Source organism: Pristis pectinata, chromosome 2 (genome assembly GCF_009764475.1).
Source record: "Pristis pectinata isolate sPriPec2 chromosome 2, sPriPec2.1.pri, whole genome shotgun sequence".
NCBI lineage: Eukaryota > Metazoa > Chordata > Chondrichthyes > Rhinopristiformes > Pristidae > Pristis > Pristis pectinata.
The window spans coordinates 74888877-74906534 of record NC_067406.1 but is presented as its reverse complement, the minus strand read 5'-3'; the positions used below and the strand labels follow the sequence as shown (position 1 = coordinate 74906534).

At 41.2% G+C, this 17658-nt stretch overlaps 1 protein-coding gene across 1 annotated transcript in view; it reads left to right on the top strand.

Annotated features, from left to right (window-relative positions):
- Positions 1–3507: 3507 nt before the first annotated feature.
- Positions 3508–17658, top strand: part of stim2b (stromal interaction molecule 2b) — a 126007-nt gene continuing 111856 nt past the window's right edge. The window contains 2 exon segments of the mRNA XM_052040400.1: positions 3508–4065; positions 4520–4711. Coding sequence (XP_051896360.1) covers positions 4561–4711 — 151 coding nt within the window. The 5' untranslated portion in view covers positions 3508–4065; positions 4520–4560.

Below are 17658 nucleotides of genomic sequence, written 5' to 3'. Positions count from 1 at the left end.
GAGTGATTGATTTAAGAATCTGAGGCAATACACAGTTTATGTCCAAAGCTTTCACTGCTCAAGTTTTGAAAAGAAGTGAAAATTCTTGTTTAGCATTAGTGGCTGTAATTCATTGCTTGCTTTATTTGTAAGTAAATAGTTTTCTAACATAGTGAAACTGTAGCTGAATTATTTTATACTAATAACATGGATGAAAGGACTTTGCATTATGGTAGCCACATTTGCTGTTGATTGAAAAGTAGGTTGGTTAGTAAGTTGTGAGGATGATGAAAAGAGCCAGCAAAGGGAAAACATAGGTTTTGTATGGGGGCAAGAAGTTGGCAGTTGTAGTATAATGTGGGAAGATGTGAGATTATCCACTTTGAAAGGAAAAATGAAAAACTAGAAAGCAAATTATTATTTAAGTGGAGTAAGACTACGAAATATTGCAGTGCAAAGAAATCTGAGTGGGGGTCCATGCTCATGAAACATAAAGAATTGGCAATTATTTAGGAAGGATAATGGAACATTAACCTTTATTGCAAGGGATATGAAATTTATGAGTAGCTAAGTTTTGATGAAACTTCATAGGACATTGGTGAGACCAACCTTAGTGCCCTCTACACTTATGGACTGGGTTTTCTTGCATTGGAATCTGTATAAAGAAAGTTCACTAGGTTGATTCCTGGGATGAAGGGGTTGATGTATGAAGAGGTTCATGTATGAAAAAAGCTCAAGCCTATACGCACTGGAGTTTTCAAGAATGAGAAGTGACATAGTTGCAAGGTTTTGAGCGGGATTGACAGGATGGATGATGAGAGGATGTATCACCTAGTTGGGGCACACAGAGCATGAGGATATAATTTTAGAATAAGGTGTCACCATTTTAAGACAAATGAGGAGGCAGAGCTGTTGAATCAATTTACAGTGGAAATTGACAGATATTTCAACTAGAAGAGAGTTAAAGGGTAGTGAGAGGGAGTAGGGAGGTGGTGTTCAGGCCAAGACTGGATCAATCATGATTTTATTAAATCGCAGAGAATGCTTGAGGGGCCAATTGATCTACCCCTGTCCCCATTTCTTAACCACATTCTTGCATTCTAGGTCCTAAAAATGTCTGCATGGGATATCTATGCTTCCCCAAGTACATGTATTTGATCAGCTCACATCACATCATATTGTAACACTAATGAATGGCAGAACAGATTTGAGGAGCCTATGGTCTACTCCTGCTTTGACTTCTGATGTTGTAATGAATGTATTATTGTAGGTGGTGCCTGAAGTTGGCTGATGTTTTTTATTCAAGACTGAAGCACATAATGAACGAAAAAGTTTTGTACCTCTTAAAGAGTTAAGAATCTGAAGCAAAGCACAATTTATATTACAAAACTCTTACTGTTCAAATTTGAAAAAATGAAAATTCTTGTTTAGGATTAGTAGCTATAATTTATTACTTGCTTTATTTAAGATCTATTTGTAAACAAATAGGAGTTTTCTAACATAATGAAACTGAAACTGAATTATTTCCCATTTCTGAAGAGTCGGGATAACAGTTGCAACACAGATGGCTTTGAGGAACAGAAAGTTGTTCTTATGGAAAAGAGCCTACCCTTACAGATAAAACAGGTTGTATAATTTGCCACAGGGGATGAAAACTTGCTGCTGTAAATGACATACATTATAGTCATAGTCACAGTTGCGCAGCACAGAAATGGGTCTTTGAGCCCACCATGTCCATGTTGACTTCTTTACCAATTTACACAAATTCCATTTGCCTGCATTAGGTCTGTATTCTTCAAAGTCTTATCTAGCTAAGTTTCTATCTAAATGTCTCTTAAACGTAGCAATTGTATTTGGCTTCACCAGTTTCTGGCAGCGAGTTCCAGATATCAAGCATCTTTCTGTGTGAAAAAAACTTTCCCTCCAATCGCTTTTAAAACTCCTTCCTCTCACCTTAAACCTATGCCCTCTTGTTTTTGATACCCATACCATAGAACCATACAGCACAAAACAGGCCCTTCGGCCCACCATGTTGTGCCATCCATCAAACCACCCTCACACTATCTAACCCTTTTCTCCCGCATATCCCTCTATCTCAAAATTCTATCCACCTAATCTATGCCTTTTATAATTTTATATATCTTTATCATGCCACTCCCTGGCCTCCTTCATTCCAGGGAAAATACACCCAGCTTATTCAATCTCTCCCCATCACTGAATTCCTCCAATCCAGGCAATGTCCTGTTGAACCTTCTCTGCGCTTTCTCCAGCACAACCACATCTTTCCAATAGTGTGGCAACCAGAACTGCACACAATACTCCAAGTGCAGTCTAACCAGCATTTAGTAAAGTTGCAACATTATATCACAAATTTTTTTCTTCTGTGCCCTAACCAATGAAGATATGTGATATGCCTTCTTGCTAGGGCAGGCATGGTAGTGTAGCGGTTAGCGTAATGCTATTACAGCACCAGCAACCCGGGTTCAATTCCGGCTGCTGTCTGTAAGGAGTTTATTTGTTCTCCCTGTGTCTGTATGGGTTTCCTCCAGGTGCTCCGGTTTCCTCTCGTATTCCAAAGACATACAGGTTAGGAAGTTGTGGGCATACTATGTTGGCACCAGAAGCATGGTGACACTTGCAGGCTGCCCCCAGAACACTCTACATAAAAGATGCATTTCACTGTGTTTTGATATACATGTGACTAATAAAGATATCTACCTGTGTTGCCACTTTCAAGGAATTATTGACTGAACCCCAAGGTCCCTCTGTTCAACAATATGTTCTACCCTTATCTGACTTACCAAAAGGCATCACCTTGCACTTGTCAGAATTAAGTTTCATCTGCCAATGTTCTGTCCAACTTTCCAAAAGACCTACATCCTGTTACACACTGAGACAACCTTCCTTGCTCTATGCAACACCACCAACTTTTACTACATCCACAAATTTACTAATCACACCTCCTACATTCGCACCCAAGTTGTTACTGCACATTATCTCTCCGGTTTAACATTGCTGCCTGGGCTGGTCTGAGGCATGGCCAATCACTCAACTACACGTCTTCAAACACAATTCTTCGAAGCTGGCATTCTTCCTACTTCACACAGAAAGGCAACAATATTTGCACAAGTCATGAACCCCGAGCAGGAAACACTGCTGACATTCAGTAACACCACCGAACGCTGGAACAAGACAAGCCACCCTTCGAGTGGAGAGATTTATCGTCTCCAGGACAGTGACCAGCGGTAGCGCCAATGAGATGTTGCCATGTTGCGACCAACCGACCAATGACAAGCGGCAGAAATGGCGGAGTCCGATGGAACTCCCCTCGCCTCCCCTCCCACTCCCGCCGCCGCCTTTGCGGAGGGCTGGGGGCGCGCATGCGTCCCGGGGACGCGCGCAGCGTGAGCGAGCTTCCCGGAGCCGCACAAAGCAGGTGCTCCAGCAGAGCCTAAATACAACAAAACTTTGCTGAAACCCTCACACGTCAGCCCGATGCAAAGTTAAAGGGCCGTGCGCTGGGCTGGGGAGCTGAGGGGCGCTCCAGCTTCAATGGCCACGGAGCAAAAATGCAAAACAACGACGTTGCAACGAAGAGGATATAGTTTAAAATAAAGTTAAAATTGTGCTCAAACAACTCTCGCACCGCGTCACGCAGCCGCCCTCGAACGGCGGTGATGTCACGTTATTTGCATAGTGACTTCCTCCCCCGCCAACTCAAAAGAAATCGGATATGAAAAGTAATGAAGCTGGGGATGGGAGGGAGAAGAAACTTGTTTGTCAGATGTTTCTTTTGAGGGCGAAGGCGGCGGGACGCTGTTTGCAGAGATGCTGTGTGGGGGATTGTAGTGTGCAGCGAAGAGGGTGTGAGCAGTTTCCTGCAGCTTTCCAACTGAGCTACTGACTGCGATTTCACATGCCCGCTGGGGAGCCAGACTTGGCAACAGCAGGAAATTAGGGTCTTTGCTCTCTGAATCGATGCCTTTCCGTTACATTGACGATTAACTCTACGGATGAGGATCTGTATTTAAAGTTACCAAGTAAGAATAAAACAGCTAACCAGCCGGAGGGCGGTCTTTTTTTGAGGTGAGGAGCATTTGTTTTGTATTCCTTTATAAGAAGGCTTTTTTTTGTTCCAATTGATCAGTTGTTGTTGAAGGTTTCTGATCCACTGAACCGGATTTTCAATAAAATCGACCGATCGACTGTTAACAAGCTGGAGGAGAAATGCTTCACTTGCATATGTTGACTGGAAACGTTTTCTTTTTGTCTCCGGTTGCCTGTCATGTTGCAGCCGGTAAGCCGGGGCACACGACCGGAGCCCCCTTTGTAATGTTGTTGCGGAGCTCGGGAACGCTCCGGGTGACATTCGACGCGCAGCAGAGCCACGTTCCATCCAGCGGTTACTTGCGTGGTTGTCGCAGTTTTTCGCTCCAAATGTTTGTAACTGGTTACAAACATAATATGCTCGCCGGACATAATTAATTCTCCCCAGAGAATTTCATGTTTTGATACTGAGGGCCTTTTATTTACACGTTAGTTTCTCTAGGGTTTAGGGCTGTGTCGGCGGTGAAGAGAAGAATGGATTGGAGCCGAAGTGTGCTGCTGTCTCTGATCTGGATTAGTTTCTACATTCCCACCGCATGCCTCAGCTCTGGAGCCGGATCTCCAGCGGACTCGAATGCCAAGGAATTCGCGCAGCCTGCAGCCGGAAATCCAGATACTCCCGCAGGTAAACTCCAAACTAGGTTACACTGTTTTAATGAACAACATCATGTATCTCTCTGGAGGCACAATTAGTTTGTTTGTTTTAGTGTACTCTAATAAGGAAAGCAAATAGGTTAAATACCAGAATCTTGCATGTTAAATTGTATTATAATTTTCAAAGTGAGTGGTGATGCCTGCAACGATTCATTTAACAATGTTGTCCAGAACATTTTGATGACGCCTGTTTGCCATTGAATAAGTTGAATTCCTTTTTATTACGTGGGATCATAGGATACTTTCAACCAGTATGTTGGGGGCTGAACTTTGCATTTTTTGCCTTCAATAACTGGAGTAAATGAATAAAATTAATCTGCACTCGATGGGACTAAGCATAAATAAAGCAGATTGCGATCACTGTAGAAAACTGACCGACCCATTTTGGCTCGGGCGAAAAAGTAATCAGCATATTTTCTCGATGGTGACAACGCTTACTGTGGGGAGACGAAAGTATCCGAGTTCCAGGCGCACATCACTAAAAGCTACTTCACAGTATTGAGAAAAAAGGTGCATTTTTTGCCTCGAGAGTGGGAGTTAGGAACTTAGAAGTGAGAGTTGAGTTGCATAGTACCTTGGTTAGAGCCCATGTGCACTGCTGCCATCAGTTTTCAGAACCTGGCCTCCTGCTTAGGCCTTGGAGAATGTCAGGTGCTTATTTTCTTAAGTGAGGTCAGAGATTCAAAGACATTCCACTTAGTTTTGATGATGTGAACTGTGATCTAATTGAGATGCTGTAAACGATAAAAATAATTAAGTTGGAAGGATACAGATACATTATTTTGCTGGGGTGGGGAACTCGGGCAGGCTCCTAATACAATATAGGAGCTTGGCCATCAGGGAGCAGAATCAGGAAGTACCCCTGCGTGCAGCGAGGACCTGAAATCTGAAACTCACTTCCTTAATAATGAAGGTGATGATTTTCAAATTCGTCATCAATAGACCTCTGTCAGATAAGAATATCAAAGGATGTGGAACAAAGATTGGTAAATGGAACTGGGTTACAGCTCGCCTTGTAAACAGGCTTGCGGGCTGAACCACCCACTCTTGTCCCTGTGGTCACAGGGTATTTGTGGTTGTCAGTTGTATTTCGTGATCCCAAACATTTTGTATGAAAATGTGAGTTGTGTGCCGAAGTCGTTTGTGATTGTTTTAGTTGATAAATATTATTTTTGGTAATTACTTTTGTATTTTCCTGTTATAAAAGACGGCCATTGTGTTGAAAGTCTGAAGGATGAGAAAATTCTAGATCCAAGGAATCTGTGGCATGGTGCCAATTTTTGTTTGCTGTTCCTGTGAGATACTTTGAAGGCACTATGTTGTTGTTTTTTGTTGTTGCGAACTAAAGATGGAGTTCTGCGGATGAGATTAAGTGCTGGTAAATTTTTGTTTTGACATCTAGAGAATAGCAGTGTGGACTGACTGCCCAGGGTTGTACTTGCCTGATTTTCTGTCAACTGAAAATGAAATAAAGTACACATACACTTATTTTGAACCACGATTAGCCAAGTGGAAATTCTTTCAAATAGAAGCAAAACAGCAGACTTAGAAATCATTCACCATTTAAAAGGTGGATCATTTTCAGGAAAGAAAGGGATACCAATCAATAGTTGTGATCACAGCATATGTTGGAACCAGCTGGTAGATTATTTCATTGTCCGTGCAAGACGTTGCTGAGATGTCCACTTCACCTGTTGCATGACAGACACCTGTGAATGCTGGACTGTTCATATTAATCTGCTCTGTTTTCTCCATCAACCTGACCCCAAAACATCACTGTTGTTGTGAGAAAATCAGGGGCAAAACTCTTAAGGACCCCACAAGACCCACAGGAACCCCAAAGTGTCCACAGTTTATGGGCTACCCTGAAGTCCATTGTAATTAATCCAATAAGGCACCTATATTGGTAGCAGTTGGCTTCTTTACTAAGAAGAACTAGGACTGCTGTGATGACAATGGACAGAAGATCAATCAGAAGAGCTAATCAGTCGCAAACAAAAAGCATTCCTAGATTGGAAGCTCCACCTTTTATTCAAAAGAAAAGAAACAACAAGCAGCTGAAGGCAGCGGTCCAGCAGAAAACCTGTGACCCAAAGAACAGATGGTGAAGGGAGAGAGCGGGAAGCTCAACAACTTGCTGACAGCCATGACAGGCCCTGGTTATACTCAGTCAGCCATGCTGGGTAGACTGTTGTTTGCATGCCCAAAACAGACACTTTATTCTGAGCTCTATATGGGAACAGATTACAAGGTGGATAGAGGAGAAAACTCAGAGCCTCCATGACTCCCCACTAACTCCTGGAAAGCTCTGGCTCATGATTGCTCCAAGTGGAGAGGGATCATTTAGGATGATATTGAGAATCATGAGGTTATGAATCGAAAATACTTTTAGGCCCTGCATAAGTTGCAGATGAAGTGCACCAACTCACAAACCAACCAGCCAGCCACCCACCCACTCAGTCAGCCTCCTGCCCCATCTGTGACAGAGTTGGCAGTTCCTATGTTGGCCTCACCTTGGAACTCGCAAAACTGGAGTAGAAGCAAGATGAAAAACACTATGATGCTGGAGGAACTCAGCAGGACTGAAGAAGGGTCCTGACCCAAAACGTTGACCGCTTGCTTTTCTCCACGGGAGCTGCCTGGCCTGCTGAGCTCCTCCAGCATCATAGTGTCTTTCATCCAGATTCCAGCATCTGCAGTCCTTTGTTTCTCTGGAGTAGAAGCAAGCCATGCTCGATCCCGTGGGGTTGCTTATTGAGAAGAAGGATGCTGGAACCAACAAAAGAGTTAAATGCATGTAGACTCTTGCAAAGTTTTTAAAGAGTTAAACACCGAATTGTAAAATATTTTCACAAGGATGATAATTTCCCAGTTGCATCCCTTGCTATACACTGGACGGGGTAAGGAAGTAAACATTAGGATTGCTAATGTGTGGTGAAGGAGATAAAGGTTCACTTTCCTGGAAATAAGGGAATGAATTCTGTTTTAAGAGAAGGTCTAGATATTCACATGAATTAAAATGCCATCAATATTCCTGCAGAGAGATAATAGAACAGCGGGCGAATAAACAAATGTGGTAAGAGGTGGGAAAAGCTTAGATGTGAAACTGGCAATGAATGGGGGTATCACAAAGGTTTTAGTCTAGAAGATGTGACAGCCGAAGCAAATGCTGTGAAGGTGTTATCAGGATAAAGGGACAGTAAGGGCATGAGGTAATGGAAGAATTGGATTTGTATGGTATTGAGCATGAATGTAGGATATCACAAAGCCCTTGCAATCCATGAAAGAATTTTAAAGTTGGAATGTGTTAATATTACAAGATAAGGAAACTGGGACAGCACAGTGATGCAGCTAGTAGAGCTGCTGCCTCTCAGCTCCTGTGACCTGGTTCGGTTCTGACCTCCAGTGCTATGGTGCTTTCATGTTCTCCCTGTGACTATGTGGATTTCCCCCAGGTGCTCTGGTCTCCTTCCACATCCCAAAGATGTGCTAGTCCGTAGGGTTAATTGCATACTGCAAATTGCCCCCGGTGTGCAGGTGAGTGGTAGATTCTGCAGGGAGTTGATGGGAATGGCAGGGACAATAAACTGGGATTATTGTAGGATGATCATAAATAGGCATGTGAAGGTCAGCATAAACTCTGTCTTCAGTCAGCAAGGTCCCACATACAGAAATGATTATTAATTTGACAATGAGCTGATCTGTTTTGTGATATATGAGAGGTGAATGTTGAGCAGGACACTGGGAAAGCTGGCCTGATTTTCTGCAAACAATGCCATGGAATCTTTTCAAGCTATTCCAGTTCATCAAATATACAAGACTGGCAACTATTCAACATTGCATTAGTACCGCCTGAATTATATCTCAGGAGTAGGACTTGAAACCACAACCTTCAGTATGTGTGGGCCCATCAAGTTGAGCCTTCCATGTTATCAAAACATTGTGGTCAGCAAAACAAGGACTATAAAAGAAAAGTAGGAAACCATGAAGAAGAATGTTCACATTCCTAGAAGTTGGAGTCAGGACTGAATGTTATGTTCATTGATTCATAAACATCTCAAATAAAATTAGGTTTAATCACAAATTACAGAAGAGAGATAAAAATATAGCTATTACCGGAAAAGTTTTGAATAGAGCAATGTAACCAGAAATGCTGGGTTTTAATGTAAATGAAAGTTAAATGAAATTGTTGTTAAAGTATTTGATAAGGGGCTCAACATGAGTTGTGCTTAAAAGATCTGGAGGCAATTCAGAGAGCCCTGAAGGCAATAGGACAGTGTTACCCTAGGCAGAACAGAGTAAATGTAATGTATGCAGTGAAAGGGTATGGGACCTGTGGTCGGGTGGCATGGCATCGGATTTTTGGAAAGCATTTAAAAATGTTTCCTGAATCAAAATACTTCCAGCACCCCAAAAAATCAAAGCTATGTTTGATTTAATTCTGGGAAATAAAATTTTGCAAATAATGGATGCAAGTGTGGGGAAATAAGGACAAAAACATAGTCATTGTAAGAATAGTAAAAGATAATGAAATGTCATTGATAAACATATTTGATTTAGGAAGTGCAGTGCACAAATAAAAGAGATCTGGACCAAATTACTTGGACGGAAAAATATGAAAACTGGTTTAAATGTCCAGCAATGAAATGTGACAGAAAGGGGGTTCATTGACAAATATATAGATAAAGTGAAACTGTAATGTAGACAATAAAGATGAAAGTATATTAAAATGGAAAGCATAATTAATGATAATACAATAGCTTAATGCTGAAGGGGAGGTGTAACATAGAAACATTGAAAATAGGAGCAGGAGTGGGTTATTTGCTCCTTTTGGGCTTACTAGAGCAGCCAATATTATCAGAGCTGATCATCCACTTCCGTGCCGTGGTCCTGTCTTCTCTCCATATTCCTTGAACAATTATCATGAAGAAATCTATCCACCTCTTTATTGAATATATTTAATATTTAATGACTTAGTCTCCAATGCTGTCTATGGTTAAGAATTACACAGGCTCACTATTCATTGGGTGAAGAAATTTCTCTTAATTTCTGTTCTAAATGGCACATCCTGTATCCTGAGGCTGTGAACCCTGGCTCTGGAGTTCCCAGCCATTGGGAACATACTCTCTGCATCTAGTCTGCCTAGTCCTATCAGAATTTTATATGTTTCAATGAGGTCTCCTCTCATTAGTGAATATGGGCCTAACTGACCCATTCTCTCCTCCTGTGTCATTCCTACCATCCCTGGCTCAGCAAAGCTTCGTTGCACTCCATCCATGGCAGAAATATCCTTCCTGGCATAAGGAGACCAAAACTCCATGTGGGGTCTTGGCAACATGCTGCACTAGTGCAGCAAGACATTCTTGTTCCAGCGTTCAAATCCCCTCGCAGTGAAGGCCAACAGATCATTCGTCTTCCTAATGCTTGTTGCCCTGAATGCTTGCTTTCAGTAACTGTTTACAAGAACACCAAAGTCTTGTTGAACCCCCACCTCTCCTAATCTATCACCATTTCGATAATGTCTTTCTGTTTTTGATCCAAAGTGGATATAGAACATGTATCAGTACATCATAGGAGCAGGCCCTTTGGCCCACACTGACTGTGTTGGCCATGATATTAACTTACACTAATCCTATCAACCTGCACATGCTCCATATCCCACCATTCCTGCCTGTTCACATACCTGTCTAAATGCATCCAAACATTGCTGTCGTATCTGCTTCCACCACCTCTCCTGGCAGTCCGTTCCAGGCTCCTGCCACACTGTGTAAAAAAAAAAATAACCAAACCAAAAAAAAGCCTCATGATTTTTCTTTAAACTTTTCCCCTCTCTCCTTAAACATACACCCTCTAGTATTCTCCAGTATTTGACATCAACATTTCCTGGGAAAAAGACTATCCACCCTTTCCTTGCCCCTCACAATTTTATGCACTGTCCCTCAGCCTCCAAGAGAAAACAGACCAAGTTTATCCAACCTCTCCTTGTAGATAATGCTCTCTAATCCAGGCAATGTCCTGGTGAATCTCTTCTACACCCTCTCCAAAGCCTCCACATCCTTCCTGTAATATGGGACCAGAACTGCACACAATACTCCAAATCATTTTCATCCAAATCATTACCATAAACAACAGATACCAGCAATTCAGATGTGTGTGAAGAAACTGCATTTTCAACTAAGCTGAGGGAATACACAATAAAAAAAAATAAAATTCTAAGAAGTGTAGGGAACCAGGACTGCTTGTCTCTGGCAGGGGGAAAGCCACAGGAGGTAATTAAAAAGGGACTTGGGATACATGTCATAATAGCCTGAGGTAAAGAACATAATAGCAGAGAGGTCAAGCTAGAACTACATAAAACTCTCATTTGGCCACAGTTAATGTGTACAACTCCTGTCATCACACCAGAGCAAGGATATGTTAGCACCAGAGTGCACAGCTGAAATTTATGAAGACTGGAGTGTGAATATTGAGGAGAGGTTGGCCAGATTGATTGTCTTTTCAAAAGCGGGATGGTGGATGATTTCAAAAGGAGGTTGGGGGGAGAAACTAAGGGAATTCTGAGTTGTGCAAAATTCTGGACAAGGTAAATAGGAAGGCCCTGTTTTTGTTGGCAGAGAGATTGATATCTAGGGGACATGGATTTAAATTGATTAGTAGGATTATAGGGAAGCTGAATGTAAAAGATCCAGTTCCAAGAAGCACCATGTTCTTCAGGGTTTCAGTACTGGTGGCACTGGTGTTAATCAGGCAGACACGAGCAGCTTCCAGCGCCTCCTGTCCATGGTCACCAGAAGAGAAGTGAGGTGTCTGGAACTCTCTGTCTGAATGAGTGGTGGAAGCAGAAACCCACCTCACATTTAAAGGATACTTTGTCAAGCACTTGAAGAGCTATAACCCCTGTGATTATAGACCAAAAGTTTGGAAGTGGGAGTAGCTTTAAGTAGCTCTCTTTCTCACAATGTCCTGATTGACCTGCTTCTGTGCCATAAATTTCTCCCAGAGGAAAGTAGAGCCAACTGTGGGAAAGGAATTGGTTCTAGGAGTGTTGCAGACTTAACTGGGGGTGGGGGGGCGGGGGGGTGTTGAGCATCTTTGCTGAATGAAGTCAGAAATCAAATAGTAGGGGCTCTGCTCCTGTTTTGAGTCCTGAATTTTTTCAAAATGTATGTTGTGCCAGGGATCTGGAAACTTACTAACAGGGCATGTATATTCAAGAATGGAGAGGAGGAAAAACTGGGCAACTATAAGTCTTTTGATGTAACATTAGTTATGAACAAACTTTCTTCACGCCAATGAGATTTATCTAAGGAATGCAGTAGATGTATATGTGAATTTCCAGTAGGACTTTGATATTGGTCCAACAGGAAGTTTATTAGGAAATTTCAGCCAGATGGTTTTAGATAAAATGTAGTTTTAGGTACAGAAAATTGATTAATGAAGGGAGACAGAGACTGCCTTCAATTAACTGTACAAAGCTTCGTGATGGATTATTGGGAGGTACTCAAAATGATCGTTTAACGTGATACAGATCCGATTTGTGTTTCTGAGGGCAAGTCCTCTGCTTGCCAAAGAACATCCAAAGATGATTAAAGAGGTAAGGAAACACATTAAATTAAAAGAAAAAGGCAGACCAGTAGACAGAAACTAGCACAAAATCCTGGCAACTGGTAGAGATGGGTAGTAAAGGATACCTAACATAAGCAGGAGTAGATCATTTAGCCTCTCTTGTCCACTCTACCATTTAATTAGATAATGGCTGATCTTTAAACTGAGCATCACTCTCCTGCACAGACCCCATATTCCTTGATTCCCTTTATATCTAAAAAAAATTCTGTTGTTCTGTTGGGGCTTATATTCCATGTAAACTCAGTCATCTTGGTTATTTATTACTCTCTTGGTGAAGAAATTTCACTCGGAAGTATAGTAAGAGCTACCAAAAGGGGAGTATGAAAGGAATCTTACAAAGGGTATCAAAATTAACACAAAAGGATTATTATCTGAGGAAATAGAGGATGTGCAGGAGAGAAAGGGGGCCCACTAAAAACGGAGATTGTAAATGAAAGAACATGATATATTTGGGAAAAAAATGTTCATAGTAATGAAGGTTTAGGCAACTTGGTATGAAGAGAAACTGTTCCCATTGTTGGAAGGACTGAGAATTAGGGAACAAGGATTTAAGTGATTGGTTATGATTAGGAATGCTCTGCCTAAAAAAGTATGATGGCAGATTGTAGCTTCCAAAAAAAGGGTTAGATAAGGACTTTGAAGGGCTGTATAGAAAAAATGGGAAAAGAGACGAAGAGAAGTGCTCTTATGAAAAATGACTATGAGCTTAATGTGTCAATAACCTTGTTCTGTGCTGTGACTCTTCTATGAACCAGTTAGGAACAACAGGCATTTCTAGGATTGAAGAGGCATTGGGAAAGGTGCAATCAAGGGATTGGTGCTGAGACAAGCTTTGTTTTTTGGTATATCTGGTTGATTTGGATTGGGCTTTGCAATATAAAGGGGATTCAAATAGTGGACTTGGGAGGCAAAGGTGTATTCTGTTGGCATTCTGATTATTTGGATTATTATTTCAGATCATTAATAAAGCCTATTTTTGATACTCTAAAATAAACTCCACTGAAGGTGATTATTGCTGTCTCTTCCACAAGTCTGTGCACAGAATTCCTCACCTGAGACTGGAATATCTTTACTTCTGCTTTTCAGAAACATTGAAACAAACTTTAGGTTACTGTAATGCTCATAGGAACAATTAGCAGCTTTATTGCATTCCATAACATTTTTTTTATGTGGACCTTGTAAAGTGGTATAGTTTGGCACTAATAAAAAGAACTACTAGCGTCAAGAGTGAAATTAGTCCACTGGACTAATTACAGAAAGGAAGAGATTTAAAATATCAAGTTATTTATAGCTCAAAAGTTGACGTGAAAACAATTTATATCACTGTTATCTTTCGTTATTATCACCTGTGCCTACTAGTGGAGTTATTTAGCCTTTTGGCAAAATAGCAAGAAGGTAGTAGTGATTATAACTGCTGCTTGCCAAACTGAAGCAAATGATTCAGATGCAGGATTGAGCTCCACATGCAGGCTTCTCACTGTTATTGTGAAAGTTACTGTTTTCAAAAGAATAGATCAAATAATGAGCATTTGATGGTCACATGGAGTATTTGTACAAAACAATGGCTTTGTTTCAGTGTTCTCCCACAGGTTACAGGTAGCTCTTGTCTTTTTTTATCAGTCATGATCTTGCATTGTTTCGGATCTGTAATTAAAAAGCAGATAATCCAAAATGTTTGGATTGATTCATTTTGGCAGCAGCACCTTATAGTTTTGAAAGTAGTACATAAAAAAGCAAAAATATGGCACCATTACCACAGTTGCTGAGTAAAGGAAACGTAAGTCTGCATGTATGGGAATTGCAGTTGATATGCATAATTTTCTTTTCAATTTGCGTACTGTGTTTTTATCTACCATGAATGCTTGTCTAAGGGTGTATATATTGAGGCTGTATGTAAATTAGGAGATTGCAGAGAAATGGTAAACCAAAACATGGGTGAGGATGTAATTTTAATATGCAAGTAGATAGGAAGGCAACAGAAGTGAACCAAAATAAGGGTTATGTGTCAGTGGGCTTTTGGAAAGACTAGATGTATTTAGTTGAAATCTGTTTCAGGATAACAATCAGGAGGCTGGTGAGAAGGAGTGCCCATTTGACAATTGGCGGCATGAGGGCCAAGCCCAGCAGCCAAACACAATTCTCCCTGCATTTGAAACAGGATCAGATATCATCTCTGGTTTTGCACTTCTTAACCCAGGAACCCTATTTGTATTCCATGACGTTATTATCTGAGCTCCTCCTTCATTTTTATTACTGGAAAGTGTTACAACATCTTGTTCACTTCAATAGACATTTACTCCAGATATTGGTATTGGTTTACTATTGTTGCTTGTACTGAGGTACAGTGGAAAAACTGGTCTTGCATACCGATCGTACAGGTCAATTCATTACACAGTGCAGTTACATTGAGTTAGTACAGAGTGCTTGGATAGAGTACAGGTAAAAACAATAACAGTGCAGAGTAAAGTGTCACAGCTGCAGAGGAAGTGCAGTGCAGGTAAACAATAAGGTGCAAGGTCACTACAAGGTAGATTGTGAGGTCAGAGTCCATCTCATCATATAAGGGAACCGTTCAATAGTCTTATCACAGTGGGGTAGAAGCTGTCCTTAAGTCTGGTGGTATGTGCCCTCAGGCTCCAGATATTTTTTTGTCATCCTCGTTTGTTCTCAGATCACTTAATGGATTAATTTCAAATCCCACTCCATGGCTCCCCTTTTTTTTTAACCAGGACCTTGCTCATTTCTTCATTGCTGTATATCCTTCCCAATCTGACTTTTCTATTCCATTACCAGTCGAAACTGGAAATGTTCTCCAGAGCAGACAAGATTAGGGGAAGATTTAACGTATGATTATAATGAAGGATTTGTTGAATGACTGCTTTGAAACGCTGGCATGGGTATGAAGGTTTGTGCTTCAGCTTCAATTGCGAATGCTTCAACCTGTTTGGTATCACACACCAAAGTACTGATCCTACTCTTACATGTCTGATTTCATGCCTGCTCTCCTCTGCAGATGTTTAAAATTTCAGTTCTCTAGTGATACCTTCCATCATCACCTCAGTTCTTATATCACTAAATTTGTGTAGAGCTTTGGTAGTCTTTAACTTCAACAGAGCTACTAAATACAAGGAAGGTGTTGTAATGACTTAACTGAGAAATTCTTTTAATTTGCACTTAATATGTAGTTTTTAATGAGAATTCCCTTTCCATCTATTCCTAGGCAGCCAGAGGTAGAACAGAAATTTTTCATTAAATGGCTACACATTAAATGGTTGCAAAAAATGGCATATGAGGCAGGAAGCAGACAGGCAAGAGTGAAGGGGAAATGGGCCACCAAGGCTTTTTAGCTGCTTTTTTTCTCCATAGGAATTCATGACATGTTGACACTACTGGCACGACCAGAATTTATTGTCCTCGAGTCTCATTTATCTTTAGAAGCCAGTGGTGAGCCCCCTTCTTGAATAGCTTCAATTCTTATAGTTAGGATGCTTTCACATCTTGCAGCTGTATAAAACTTTGGTTAGGCCATGCTTCAAGTATTGTGACCTGTTCTGGTAGCCACATTACAGGAAGGATGTAGAGGCTTTTGGAGAGGGTGTAGAAGAGATGCACCAAGATGCTGTTGGACTTGCCTGGCCAAGTAACTGCAGTACATTCTGTAGGTGTTGAAGGAATAGAAGTTTAATGTGATGGATGGTCTGCCAATCAAAAAGGCTGCTTTGACCTGGATGGTGTGGAGCTTCTCAAGTGTCTTTCGATCTCCAGTTTCACCAGGATGTTGCCTGGACTAGGGTGTATTAGCTGTAGTGAGATTGGACAAACCCCTTCATTTCCCTTCATCTTGTGCTCTTGTCCTAAGCATTGGAGCTTGGGGGTTTGATGTGCAGCTGTGCAATATGTGTGTATTGGAGCTAAAGTACGTCACTGCGTGATGCAGTACGAGTAATATATTTATTTTATTCATTCATTTTTCAGGATCTGGATGTTGTTGGCAAGTCCAGCATTTCTTACCCATCACTAAATGCTCTTGAGAAGGTGGTGGTATTTTGCCTTCATGAACTGCTGTAATCCTTCTGGTGAATATAACCCCACAGTTATGTTAGGTAGCAAGTTCCAGCATTTTGACCTAGTGACGATGAAGGACTGGTCACATTAGTTTCAAGCCAGGATGTTCTATGACTTGGTGGGAATCTGTTGGTGGTAGCGTTCCTGTGATCCCTCATAGTGGTAGTGGTCACAGGTTTGGAAGATGCTATTGGAATTGGCTAGCCAAGTAACCAAGCCAACATCCTGTAGATGTTGAAGGAATAGATGTTTAGTGTGACGGATGGACTGCCAATCAAAAAGGCTGCTTTGATGTGGATGGTGTGGAGTTTCTCAAGTGTCTTTGGATCTCCAGTTAGCATGGAGGATTCCAACAGGCCTGAATTGTGGCGACACAAGAGACTGTAGATGCTGGAACCTGCAGCAACACACAAGATGCTATCTTGGGGTGATCTGGATCCAGTCATCTGACCTGCTGAGTTCCTCCAGCATCTTGTGTGAGGCCTGAATTGTGCCTTGTGAAAATGCTTTAGGAAGTCAGGAGGTGGTCACTCACCATAAAATTCCAGCCTCTAAACAGTTCTTGTATCCACAATATTTACATGATTGTTGCAGTCATGTTTCTGATCAGTAAAGGGTAACTCCTAGGGTGTTGGTGCTGAGGAATTCAGTGAAAATAGTGCCATTGAATGTAGGGTAGCCTTTTACATTATCTTCTGATTAGTTACACAGAATAACAAATTGGCCACGTATAGGGCCGAGCTTGAATTTTGTTCACATCGAGCAACATATAGGCACAGACCTATGTCATCATCTGAGAAGAGCAGCAAATACTGTTATACTGAAAACTATGTAGCCCAGGTAGTTTACAAAGCCCCTTGAACAGAGGTTAATTTAGGTTTTGGTAATTTTGGTTTTTATCTGTTCTGTGGCTGGGAACATTGTAATAGAATATGGGCTGTCCCCAGGTTATGAATGCCTGACCTATGGATACTTGTACATACAAACAAGCTCCCATAATATTATTAAATTCTAAAGTTCAACATATGTTCATTCCTATAAATGACAGAACTAGTTTCCTCTCTCCACATTTAGTAATTGTTCTTTCTTATCAGTCTTGTGTGCTTTTGATGTGATTCATTACAATACATTGGAGTTATGGTGACCATATTGAGTATTTTTGTGTACTTTTCAACTTATGGACAAAATCAACTTAAGGACGTCTATAAAAGCGGAACCCATTCGTTA